Source organism: Phaethon aethereus (assembly GCF_964289735.1).
Source record: "Phaethon aethereus genome assembly, chromosome: 5".
Lineage (NCBI taxonomy): Eukaryota > Metazoa > Chordata > Aves > Phaethontiformes > Phaethontidae > Phaethon > Phaethon aethereus.
This window is the reverse complement of record NC_138579.1, coordinates 46132166-46144867: the sequence shown is the minus strand read 5'-3', so window position 1 is coordinate 46144867 and position 12702 is coordinate 46132166. Positions and strand designations below refer to the sequence as shown.

The 12702-nt window shown below is 53.2% G+C and overlaps 1 protein-coding gene across 2 annotated transcripts; it reads right to left on the bottom strand.

The window, feature by feature from the left end:
* Positions 1–5556: 5556 nt before the first annotated feature.
* TP53I11 (tumor protein p53 inducible protein 11) lies at positions 5557–10741 on the bottom strand. 2 transcript variants are annotated; one of them, XM_081999861.1, is made up of 6 exons: positions 10100–10741; positions 9241–9299; positions 8669–8717; positions 8129–8225; positions 7281–7382; positions 5557–6104 (listed from the first exon to the last, which is right to left on the bottom strand). In XM_081999861.1, the coding sequence occupies exons 1-6, from the start codon at positions 10226–10228 to the stop codon at positions 5971–5973; spliced, it is 570 nt and encodes a 189-aa protein (XP_081855987.1). In that variant the 5' UTR covers positions 10229–10741; the 3' UTR covers positions 5557–5970. The 2 variants fall into 2 exon arrangements, with proteins under 2 accessions (XP_081855987.1, XP_081855988.1); XM_081999862.1 differs by lacking the exons at positions 8129–8225; positions 8669–8717; positions 9241–9299 and having other exon boundaries at positions 7281–7419.
* Positions 10742–12702: the final 1961 nt, after the last annotated feature.

Genomic DNA, 12702 nt, shown 5'->3' with positions numbered 1-12702 from the left:
TTGTGAAAGATGCCTTGGACTGGACCTTGGTCACAGATTAAGATGGAACTGCTGAGGCCCCAGGCAGGCTCTGGGAGCACCCGGTGTGCAGCCAGACCGCTCCAGCCGCTGCTCCAGTGGCCGTGGTTATCGACCTGGTCACCGGTTTCTCTCCTCTGGAAGCCTCGACCCCTGTTGCCTTAATTGTTCATCTGGTCACTCCCTGACCCCAAACTCATTGTGCTTGGGAAGGGAGGACAGAAGGGGCTGCTGTTTCTTATTTACCTTAGGTCTTTTTACAGATTTTATAGGCTCAGATTATGGAGCACTTTTATATAGGCTTAAACCAGCTCCTCTGAAAGCTGTAAGCCCTGGCAAGGAAGGCGAGGGGGTGGGAGGCAGCAGCGGGGAGCCGAGCAGTAGCCTTGTGCCCAGGTTTGGCAGCAGCGGATGCACTTTGCCTGGCTGTTCCCCTACACCGCTGGGGCTGTGTCCCTTCAGCTCTGCCAGTGGCACTGCACTGGCTACAGGGCAGGAAGGAAAGCGGCAGAAAGCCTGGTCCGTAACAGGCAGCAACCCTGGCTAAATGTCTAGGTTGGGGAATTGGGATACTAAGGAACGGGAAGGAGGCATTAGAGCTTTTCCAAGCTTCATTTGAGAACAACAATTTGCTCATCAGCAGGAGAGGGCCCAGGCAGGTAGAGCTGCAGCCCCCTGTGCCACAGTCAGCATATTCCAGCAATAGAATAGGCAGCCAGGGCTGCTGAGCGGCCTCAGATGGTGCATTAAACCTCGTGGAAAGCTTTTCTGAACTATTTCCCCCTGGGTCTGCTTTTAATGAGGCATTTTAGCATTAAATTCTGGTCTGTTGTTTAATGAAGGAAAACAGTTTTGCTAGCCAAAAACCAGCAGTATTTGTACCCAACAGCAGGTGCTGCGCTTAAGATGGGAAAAATCCGTTGCACTTCCCAGCCTTGCAGGGAATGGGCCGAGCAGAAGGCCAATTTATCTATTCTGCTTCTGCCTCAGGAGATGGTGTCAGTGACTCTTCTGGGAGAGCAGTTCCCAGGGGAGGAACCAAACCATGAGCATGATTTAATTTGGCTGGAGGTGAGTGAGAGAAGCAGAACTGCCTCCCCCAGTTTCCATTTTTTTCCCGTCCCCTCAGTTTATTATGCAAAGGCCTGGCTGTCTCACATCAGAGCCTGGAAGGCGAATACCCTGATTTGTGCATGGTGGGTGGCTGAGGCGGGGGGGCGGAAGTCATAAAGCCTTTTTGTGCCACCAGTGGCATGGGGGAAAAACTGTCAGAGCTGGGGGAAGCAGACCAAAAGCAGCCAGAGTGCTAAGTGATACACATTCCTGAAGTAGGATCTCTGCTGGCTTACTTCTCTTTGGCTTTCCTAATTCTGTACTCATCGCTTTGTCTGTTTTTAGCTTTCTCACTTTCCCTCTCTCTCTAATGGTAGTTGCTGTATCTTCAAAAAGATCTCGTTTGTATGTTATTCTGGCCTTTGCACAGCTGTTTCTCCTCTATTACCTTGTCTGATCCCCCATTGCTCTTTTCTGGATGAAGACTTCAAATCCTCTCTGCAGCTGGCTAGCGTGCCACTGGGAACACAACTTGAAACCCCAGCAACGGCCGTTTGAAACAAGAACTGGAGATAGCTGTAAAGATACGTGCAAGTCTGAGAGGACCTGTGGAAGTTGGTAACAGGCAGGAGGAATTTCCCCCCTTGGGGAATTTAATGAACAGGCAAGCCCAGAAAGCAGACTCCTGCTGTATGGCAAAGCATGTAAATTTGTTGGATTTTGTCCCTTAGTTATATGGCTGCCCCCCCTGTTGTACAGTAGTTTTCAGAACAGGCAGGAGAAGCAACTGTATTTTTATATTTGTTTTTAACAGCTCTGATGAATATTTTGGGGTCAGGGGCTCAAGCTAGATTCACTGCTTGCTGGAGAGCTCCGAGCAGGCTGGGGACCAGAAGGAGATGCCGTGCCGCTGCCGCCTTCGCTGTAGCACTGTGGCCACGGCCCAAGCACCTTGGATGGAAGTAATACAAGACTAGCCCATGCCTGCGAGCCCACAGCCCCTCTCGGCACCCCTGCCTCCCGGCTCTTATTTAATGCTCAAACGACTGTCACAAATGCCTGGGAAAAAAGGGCTGCGTGTGAAATAATGTTTGAAATCTATTTTAAAAAAAAACAACTGTAAATGTTCTTTTTATTAGATAGTGGAGCTAATTTATCCTGTATTCCCTACTGTAATGCTTTTTTATATTGAAAGGAATTTTTTTTTTTTGGTAATATAAACCAGAACACAAGCCTGAAGCACTCTCTGCACGGTTTTTGTGTGCGTTTCTTAAAAAAATAAAAAATAAAAGAAAGATATTGTGACAGTGAAGTGAAACGGCTTTAATTTTCACTATTTGCTTCGTGTTAAGTACAGTCACTTTTTTACCAGAGGAGAAATAAACTCGGGTACAGCAGCTAAAATGAGGTATAAACTGAAGTGTCCCATCCTCCCCTGCCCACCCCCCCCCCCCCAGTAAGAACCCTTGACCAGAGAGGAGAGGCCAGCTTAGGACAGAGAGAGCCTCTCCTCTGTCACCAGCTCCAGTTTGCCAGATATTGGTTGGGCATAAATAAGGCGATGTACGGAGTTACAGGTGAATGATGAGCCTTCCTCACCCTCAAAAGCGAGGGCTTGTAGGAACACAAGGGTTTAGGTCCACCTCTCGCAGAGAAAGAGGGTCAGCCTTAGTCCTGGCCCGTGCCTGCTCAGAGCACAACCCTCTGAGGAACATGACTCCCACCCTTGCGCAACATTATACACATGCAAGCAGGTAATTCATTGCAAACTGTCTCCCGTGGGAGAGGATGTCAGTCCAAGGCCTTTCTCACAATTCAACGGATAAGGAAACTGAGGCCTTTGGAGATGGGAGTTTTTTCTCAGCAGACCAGTAGCAGAGCCTGACATGATGCCTCAGGCTTTTGATCCCAAATTATATGCTCAGCTGCCACCTGCAGCTGTGATGCCAGCAATTCTGTCCTTAGGGACACAGTTCTGTTGTTTCAGCATCCTCTTCCCTTTCCCTCCATTCACACCAGAGTGAAGACAACCAGCCACAGTTGGGTTCTGGCAGCACTTGCAGATGCTCTGCCTGGGCTCCATCCTCAAGCCACCCTGAGAATCTCCCTCCTAGACCTCACCTGCCAGAAATTCACCTCCTCAAGTGGGCCTGGCCCTGCTTCTCCTGCAGCACCTTGCTGATGAGAAGGGAGCATGCCAGGGACTACAGCCTTTTTGTAGCCGCTGCATCCATTTTCCCCCTTCCTACTTATTTGTAGAAGGGGTGTAGAGTCCCAGTCCATTTCTATACTTTCTACATGGCCCACTTATAGCAAGATAGAGCAAGAAGCATGAAAATAAAAAGATCAGCTTTATCTCTCCCTTTTTAGGCCTAGGTACCAAGGAGCATGAAATCTCTTAGGTGGCCACTGCCCCAGGCTTCCCAGAAGACACTGACTGGCAAAAGTAGAAGTGGCTCACTGCCTTAGGCAGCTGCTAAGCAGGGGAGCAGAGGAATCTGATCTCACCTGATTTAAAGCTCCTTTGTAAAGCTGTAACTGCTTCTCCCACCTGATTTAACCACCCAGAAGTCTTCAGAGAACTGCTCTCACATAGTGCAGTAACTCATTTCTCTGGCCTGCTGGATGACATTTTAAGGTACGCTCATCAGGCAGCCATCTACAGACCCGGAGTCCTAACTGAGTTCCTAGGGCCTGCAGCCAACACAGATGGGAGGACAGCATTAAGATGACCCTCCATTTCCTTCTTCTGCAAGATTGTTTTTGCTGTGGTCAATTTTACTTGTCTTTCCTAGAAATACCCCACCCCCCCCCAACCAACGACCAGTCTGTGTATACATTCATGTGACCCCCAAAACACAAAGAATCAAGCTTCATGTACCTATACCAATAGCTACAGCCAAAGGGCTGCACTGAAGCCATTGCAGCTGCCCATGCAGGTGGTGTGCAGGGTGACAGCAACAGCCACCGCCTGCCACGCTCCAGCTCCCACACACAGCACCGCTCCGTCTAATTTGTGATACTCTTTGAGCTGCACTTGATCATTTCCAGCCTCACAGGGAGAACGTTTCCTTCCTGGAGCCCAACTCTTCCACCTGAAGAGGAAGGCTCCTCTTTCTTAAATATAAATTTTAGTTGCTCAGTATCATATTTTGGACATGTTGAAAGCAGCTGTGTGCTGTTGGGAGGCTCCAGAACTTAGCCATCCTGTTGGATGTTGCCTCTCCATTTTATTTACTTCTTTGGGAAAAAAACTGGTTGTGATGTTTCCTAGTTCAACTATTTCCAATATTCTTACCTGACAGACATTTTGCATGGCCAGTAGGTACAATGCACACAGTGCCCCAAGTTTACACAGCTGCTTCTAAATGCCAAAAGCACTAACACAACATACAGTAACTACCCGCTACCTTCTTCTAACTCTACTAAGATATTAAACAGCAGTAGCCATAAATCCCAATCTCACCAGTGGCTTGAGGGCTGTTGTTCACACAAGCACTTCTGTTTCCCTAGGCATCTTTCTACTGGGATTTTGGGATGTCAGCTCTATTCCAGGGCACACTTTGATCCAGTCAACAGTAGCACATGAGTAAGAAGTCCATATCCTGTACGCAGACCTTCTGGCTTTAGTCCCATGGAGAACAAAAAATGCCACCTCCAGCTGTGGACAGGGATAATCCGCAAGGAAAGCGCTAGGAAGTAGGGCAGCCACTGTTGTCAAGCCCAGTAGGTGGTGAAGAAACTGTCCGGTGAGTTATAAAGCACATTTAGTCTGTACTTGACTGAGCTAGAGAAGGCAATGATGCCCTGCTCCTTGCTGTTCTTCATCCCAGTTAAATATCTTAATGCTACCAACTTTGGTTCTCTCTTCTCAAAGTCAAAAGAGATATGATGCCTGCACAGGAGCAGAGCTGGAACACCCATCTCCCACAGCTGGGGCTCATCTCAAGAGGCTGCTGTACTGATGCTCACTCTGTTCTTACTAGTGCTAACCACAACAGCACTCCAGCCCCTGCTTAACTAAAGCACTACGCGCTACCCAACACCCACCACTGCTACTACCATCAGTAAAGCTGCAACTGTAGGAAGCGTTCTGGGGTGAAGGGGACAAGACCCCAGCTTCACGAAACGCTCCAAGCAAGGGGATGTTTTAGTGCGCAATGGGCTATTTCTGATCGCTTCCTTCGCTTCTCAAATAACGTAGTTCAAGCTGCTCCACTGCTGTACCTGCGAAGGGAACAAGCAAGGAGTCTGCCTCTTCTTTTGCTCCACCTCCTGCCCAGCTCTGCACAGCACCTGGTGCAAAGCTACAAACGGGGTGGCACCTCTTGGCAGCAAGGAAGGAAGAGCGGTTTGCAAAAGCGCTGAGCTTGACCTAGCCCCGTCCAGCTCCTGGCTACCTGGACAGTCAGTACTGCCTAAAAGGGGGAACGGGCTGTACACGAGGGCACACTCCACCAGGCAGATGCAAGCCTTACCAAGGGGAGTAGCCGAGTCCTCCGGCGGTTGCTTTCCACCCTGTCTCCTCAGGGATTTGGTTTCAGTGTGCTGGTCTTATTTTGTGCTTTGTTCCAGCAGGTTCAGAGCCTGTGATCCCACCGGCCAAGCTCCCTTTGGGAAACTGGCTCTTTTCCCTGAGCCTGCCTCCCGCTGCTCCTCACCTCCTCCTGGGGAGGGCAGGGGGGAGGCCCGCCTGATGCTGTTCCCCCCTCATTTCACCTGGCAATGCCACCAGCACCGGGTTACACACTGATTCATGCCGGTAAGTGGAAAAGAAGGAAACCACTTTAGAAGAAAAAGGGACTAACAAAAAAAAAAAAAAAAAAGGTTATAATTATAATGGAAAATTACCGACACAAACCCCCCCTCCCACCCTTCCCATGACAAAAAGCCCAGGAATTAGACTTTCTTGGGACGGCGTCCAACTTGGTAATAATAATAAATGCTGATGAGGGTGAAGAGGACTCGGCTGACCAGGAGAAGCATGGCACCTGTGGCTGTCCGGCCACTCTCAACCACGGAGACGGTGGTAACTGGAGGAGAAGGGAGACAAGGCAGAAGTTGGTGATGAAAAAAAAACAAACGGAGACAAATAGCACAAAGCTGTTTTCTGCTGCCCTCTAACGCAGAAGCTTTCAGCACAGGCTCACATGCACAGTGAACCCACGGCAGAGGCTCTTCACTAGCTTGATTTCACAGCCTTGAAGTTAGCCACAGACCCATGGTCCCCAGAGCTCTCACTTAGAGAAACCCTTCTTTAACGGCAGCCCCACTTTCAGGCAGCCACAGCCCAAAACAGCCACTTGAGCAGATGCGAGTTTCCGCCGTGCTCAGGTGTTAGTTGTGGAAGCTGCATGTTCCCGAGTTGCTTTGTGGCTTGACCACGTCGGTGCTGATGATAAACATCTTTCAACTGTAGGAGCATCTATGTAATACGCATAGTCCACACACGCTACCTCGCATCTCTCTTTTTTGGCGACCAACACATATAGCCCGTACCTAAACCAGCCACCCTGTAACACAGTGAGCTGCCAATACATACATACAAAAACCCCCTTCATTGTTAAATATAGACAAGCTCCCTAGAAACATGCTAACCCTAACCCAACTGTTATTCTCCGTTTTGGTAAGATTGAACATTCCCCTTTTCAGTGTAGGTTGCTCCAGTCTTTTCTTGTTAGTCCCAGCATTTAGGAAGCCCACTCCAGGAGATGACCTGTACTGCTGATAAAGGCCAGGATGTTTTCATAGGTAGAAAAATAAATTAATCGTCCAAGGGAGATGTTCCCCCTGAACCTGGGCACCCTTTGGTGAGCAGCCCAAGGCAGAGACTACTCCATGAGGAGAAAGAGAGCATCTGGCAGGGAAGGTGCTCCCGGGGCCAGGTCATCTTTGGCAGTCCTGCAGAGCAAAGGAGCCACCTCCAGCACGGGGACAGCTGGGGATCGGGTACCCCTATGGCCGTGCCAGACAGGCCGGCAGAGACAGCGTCTTCCCACCAGCTGAGTCCACCACGGGCCTCACCCCACAACTCCTTCAGCCTGGAGTTTCCTCCACCAGACCCGAAGGCACTGCGCCAACTTTGCGTTCGGTCCCACCACTCGCACCGGCCGTCCTGCCCACCTCCACTTCTCGTCCCCCCCACCACCCCGCGGCGGGGGGACGCAGCGTGCACCCCCATCCTTTGCTGGGGGGCTGCAGCCACTCACCCAGGAACTGCACGGCGAAGTAGCACGCCTCCGTCAGCAGCGTCCAGCGGATGACGACTTTTTCGGCGGTGTAGAGCGCGTTCCACATGATGAGCGAGATGCCTGCGGAGGGACAGCACAGCCGGGGGGGGGGGAGGGGGTGGTGGTGGTCACCGGGAGGGGTGAGACACCCAGGTGAGACACCTCGGCCTCCCACGGCGGGAGGCGGTTCCAGGCGCAGCCGCGCTGGCCGCGGCCGCTGCGCTTCCAGCCGTGCCCGCCAGGTGCCGCTGCGGGCTGCGGCGAGGCGCCGCGCGCGCCGGGCGTCCCGCCCCTCCGCCGCCCCCCAAACACACCCCCCGCCGGGCAAGCCCCTGCCTGTCCGCTGGGGCCGGGCACCGCCCGTTTTCTTCTCCAGACCGTTTGTCTAGGCTCCCCTCACCTGCTTGTCCTTTGCCCCCCACCTCCTGCATGGGGCCCTGCCGCGGTGCGTCGCCTGCCCCTTCTTTCCTCCCACTCCCACGAGGAGGGGCTGGCCCCAGCTGCAGCCCAGCGCCCCATCTCCCAGCCCCTCCGCAGCCCCTCTCTGTTGGGGCGCTTGGGGGTACTCTCCCAGGTATTTAGAGCGTGCGCAGCCCCTCCTACCCCCCCTGCAGCAAGCCTGAGCCCCCTCTAGGAAAAAGCAGCAGTATCCGAGCTTCTCAAAATGCCTCAAAACAAGCCCTTTCTTTGCTAAGGGCAGATCTTCCGCACTCTGGCTGCAGCTGTCCTGCTGGGCACAGACTTTGACCCCTCCTGCCATTTTGGCCTCTCGTCCCCTTACTCTGTGGGGCAGCGGCATGCCCCAGGTACAGCAGCACGGCACTCACTGAGGAGGGCTCCTCCATAGAGCCGGATGGGAGTCCTGCTGCTCCCCGATTCCTCATCGAAGACGGCGTCGTAGAGCTGGTCAGGGAAAGCAAGGGCCTGGCAGAGGCAAGGGAGAGACTCAGCAGCCTGCACCAGCCAGAGCCATCAAAATGTGCCCTCTCGGGCAGCAGCGCTCTGACATCAAGCCTTTATGGGGTCGGAGACACTGGCCAGGAAATTGGAAATTAAGGAGGTGCAAGAAATACCAGCGTGTCAGCTACTGGCTTCACGGCCGGTTCCTACGGCCGAGGCTGCCACGCGGCGTGTGGTTTATGACCGTGCTACTGAACACAGCCTCCGGTGATGGGAGCAAACCGCCAAGGACACTGCTAGCAAAGCCCATTACCGAGACATGGTGAGGCGAAGGCCTTGCAAGAGAAAGCGGCGGCGGCCACCACAGGCAGAGGAGAGGGATAAATGCCGGGGGCCGAGGAGCCATGCTGGGGCCCCCGTTTGGCAGCCGGGAGCTGGCGGTGCCCAGGACCACATCCCTCACTTACCACGATGGCGACCCCAGAAAACATGACGGCGGAAACCAGCTGCCAGACCCTGCGTGGGAGGGAAGACAGAGGACCCGGTGTCAGCAGGTTCATACTTCACAAAGCATTCCGGGCTGCCTGCTTGGTCATCAGCCTTCATCCTCCCCCCACGCACGACCGAGGCAGCCACAAGCCTCCCGCGGGAGGACTCGGCTCCCCACACCCCGCCAGCTCCAGCCTCAGCACGCAGACCGGCCTTGCTGGCGAGACAGGGGTGAAAGCCCCCTCGCCCAAGCAGAGGAGGTAAGTCATGCTGCCAAGAGGCCGGCGCAGAGGGGGGTCCCCACAGAACACACCACCCTGTCACACATGAGACCAGAAGCTCCTCCAGCCCCATGCAGCCCCTGTGGTTCCCAGCACCTGCTGCGGGACACGAGTTTGAGGGCCACAGGCTGATTTATCGGGAAAGCAAGCAGAGCTGGTCTGGCCCTGGGGCCCCCGTGAAGCCCCTGCCGGCAGTGGCCAGAGCTGTCGGGGATGCTGTGGCCGAGGGCCCTCAGGTGACCCAGCTCCAAGGTGACCCAATATTTTACCTGAGCCCTAGCGGTTCCCGGACAGCAAACTTGATTTCGTTTCCCAGTACTTGGCTAATCTGAAATTCAAAAGAAAGACATATGGTGACTGAGCAGACTCTTCTCCAGCTTTTAGGCAGTATTCACCAGCCCAGGAAAGCACACCTAAGCCAGTGGTATGCTAAAGAGAGTTTACCTCTGAGGGCTGGAAGGAGGACGAGGACAAGGGATTTATCTGTCACCTCTCAGTCCCAACACATGCTGAAGGCTGCCTCAATTTCCATCAGGAGCTGCAGCCTCCACGGCTCCCTTACTGGGCTCCGCCACGTGCAGCCTGGGGCTGGGGCAGGGTCAACATTAACTCTTGTCCCCTCTTACCCCGGCAGGGACTCCCACACACCGCCTGCCCGTCACACCCCGACGGAGCACAGGCAGGACAGGCTCCCGCCAGGCCTCCGGTGTTTCACTGAAACAGGCTGTTCGTCTGCAATTCGGGCCTCTTCCGAGAGGAAGAGGAATTGGCTGACCACCACTGGCTGGTGGCCGTGCTGGGTGTCTCAGCAATACAATTTCAGGAATGGATTAAAGCAGCTTGAGGGCAAAGCTTGCCCTTTTCTTTTACCAAGAAAAGCCATTTGGGGCAGCTCCTGTGCACCCAGAAGGCTGCACGGCCCATCACTGCTCAAAGGCAGCATTGCTTGTGCCCACCACCACCTTCAAGCCTTGCCTTACAGAAGCCCCGCAGAGCTGGGAGCCCTGTTTTTGCCAAAGAGGATGTAGAAGTCAGATGCTAAAAAAGACCCCACACCACCTCGGTTTGCCCAGGCAGGTCTCTTTGCTATCGTTACTGCACGTGTGCTTCCCTCTCCCCTGCCCTCACCTTTGAGCGATGAACCTCGCCGTCGTCATCCTCCCCGCCAACCCCCAGGATCTTGCGCGTCTTCAGCCGGCTCACCAGGTCGGTCTGGCTGTGCTTCTTCATCAGCGGCGGGGGCTGCTTGGCCGCCATGGCGGCCCTCTGCCACCCCCCCCTCGGCTGCGAGACGGCGCAAGGGGGCACGGAAGTGGCTCCGCCGTCACATGAAATTTCACGAGGTTCAGGGAAAAAAAACCCGAAAAACAAACAAAAAAAACACCCAAAAACTAAACAGCCACCACCACAAAATCTTCCTGTTAGGCCAGCAGACGGCTCCTCATCGTCCCAGGGCAGGGAGCCCTGGCAGCAGGGCTGGCCCCGGCTACGGGCGGCTCATCTCAGGGTGGTCCTGCCGTCACCGGGGTCTGCTGGTGGGGAAAAGAAAATCAGAGCAGTGTGGCTTTAGTGTGGGCATTTAGCTGCAAGTGCTTTTGACCCACAAACCACAGTCTGGCCTACCCCAGGATGAGGCAATGCCCAGCGGTACCCCTTTGCTTTTTCCCAGATTAGAGGAATTAAAGTCATTAAGTCATGCTTTGCCTTTTGTCTTTCCCCCTGCCATACATCACACCCTTTAGCTGCCATTTCAGGCCAAATACCACACAAGTCTCAGGTATTTATTTGTGTCCTGCCAGGATGCTGCAGCCCCTACGTTGTGCCAGAACACACCAGCCCCTGAACAACAAGAGTCCAGATGCAAGACTTCCCTTGAGGATACGTTGCTTTCTGGGAAATGGGAGATGATGGCAACTAGAAACTACAAATACTACCTGGGTTAAGAACACGGTAACTGACAGCAGCTATGGTGGAAGAGAGAATTTCTGCCTTGGCACGGTGGTATAAAGGTAGAGGTGTCAAGAGTCCCATGAAATCACTCTATATCATTCTGCAATCAAAACCCTGGAAACGCCCAGTTCGGAAAGTCTTTTCTTTCGATTTGTCTTCATTTCGTCTTGGCTCAGCTGAACATAAACACGTTTTTCCGTTTGCCACTTCACCCTCCCAGAGACCCGCCCCGAGGCACCAGGCACAGCTAACCCAGCCCAAGCAAGCACAGGGCTCAAGCGCCGGCAGTCCCGCACCCCCACTGAGCCTTCCCACGGCTGCCCCAGGAGGAGAGAGTTTATGCTCGTGTCTGAAGAGTTCACGAGTCTTTGGGGACTAATGAAATGAGGTGCCGGTTCTTTTGGCATCGTGCATTCAAGTCTTGTCCCGCTGCCTTGTGAGGGATTTCCCTCTCGCAGGAAAACCCTTCCTTGTGGTTGTCCAGACAAGAGCGGACAGTCATGTCTGCAAGTGCCCAGCTAGTTCCTTCTGTAAGGCCAAGCTAAGAGGTCTCGCTGGGACAGTGCAAAGACTGAATCCCGTGATCAAAGGTTCAGTAAGACCCTTTCAGCAGACCACAGGCAAAATGCTTTTCAGTGAGCCAGTTCAGCTACTCAGGGCTTTCAAGGTGCTTCTTTTGGATTGTAGAGGGTTTTGTTTGGTTGCATTTTTTTTGCTCTCATTCCACTGAATAACTAAGCCCAGGTTCCTGGAAAGGCAGCACAGAGCCAGATGCAGCAGCCAGGGTCTGGAAATATTTCAGAAGTGGGACAACGGAAAACAACCGCTCAGGAGGAAGGTGGAAGCTGTATACTCATGCCTACACTTGAGCACAAGGCAAGAAGCTCAAAATGTAGCTGCTAGTAGAAAAATTTGGAAGACTGATGTTTGGAGTTTGCTGACCCAAATTGTCACAATAACTTGTGGGTACTCAAATCTAGATAATCTGCACACAAAATCCACCCCAAAGCCAGGGTGATGTGTCAAAAAGAAAAACTTCACCTCTTTTTAATTTATTTTACTACAGTTTCTGCAGTCTTTTCCGCTCCTGGCAGGCCCAGACTCACAAGGTTGGATGCTCAGTGGTTTCCCACCAGAACTGCACTGCTGTTGAAACCAGAAGACCTGTTACTGTGGTATTTCTAGCCCAGCATTTTCTGATCAAAGCTATCCATCCAGCCCAGTCCTGAAGCAGTGCCCCTCTGCAGAACGCTCCTCTCACACTGAGCCTCAGGACCACTCTTGAGGCCATCCTATGTCCCTCATCTGACCCAACGCAGCTCCTGGGACATGGAGAGGGCAGCCCCAAGCAAAAGGCTGACACACGGTGCCTGAGCTATGCCACACTGCCAGCAGGACCCTGTAAAGGCACCTATTTGGCCACTCTCCCTCCCCTGCATGCTTTGGTGGGGAGCAAAGCAAAGTCCTTCCACAAAGACTTGCTAGCTGAGGGAAGTCTGGCAGAGGGCCTGAGCAGCAGCATCCTGCACTAGCCCCGGGTCACCAAAGCCCTCCTCAGAGATGAGAGCCTTGAGGCTTGCTACTCTTGATAAGACTTGGGGTGCTGAATGTGCTGGCTGTACCAGCCTGGCACCTCTGGATCCCTCTTGGTTTCTTGCCAGGGCAAGCCTGCTGCCCACACCTCCTGCTCTGTCATCTTCACGGTCAGAAATGGCAGAGGAAGGGAAGATAGGATGAGGGGGAAAAAAGGAAAAAAAGAGAGAGAGAAAAGAAGCAAACAC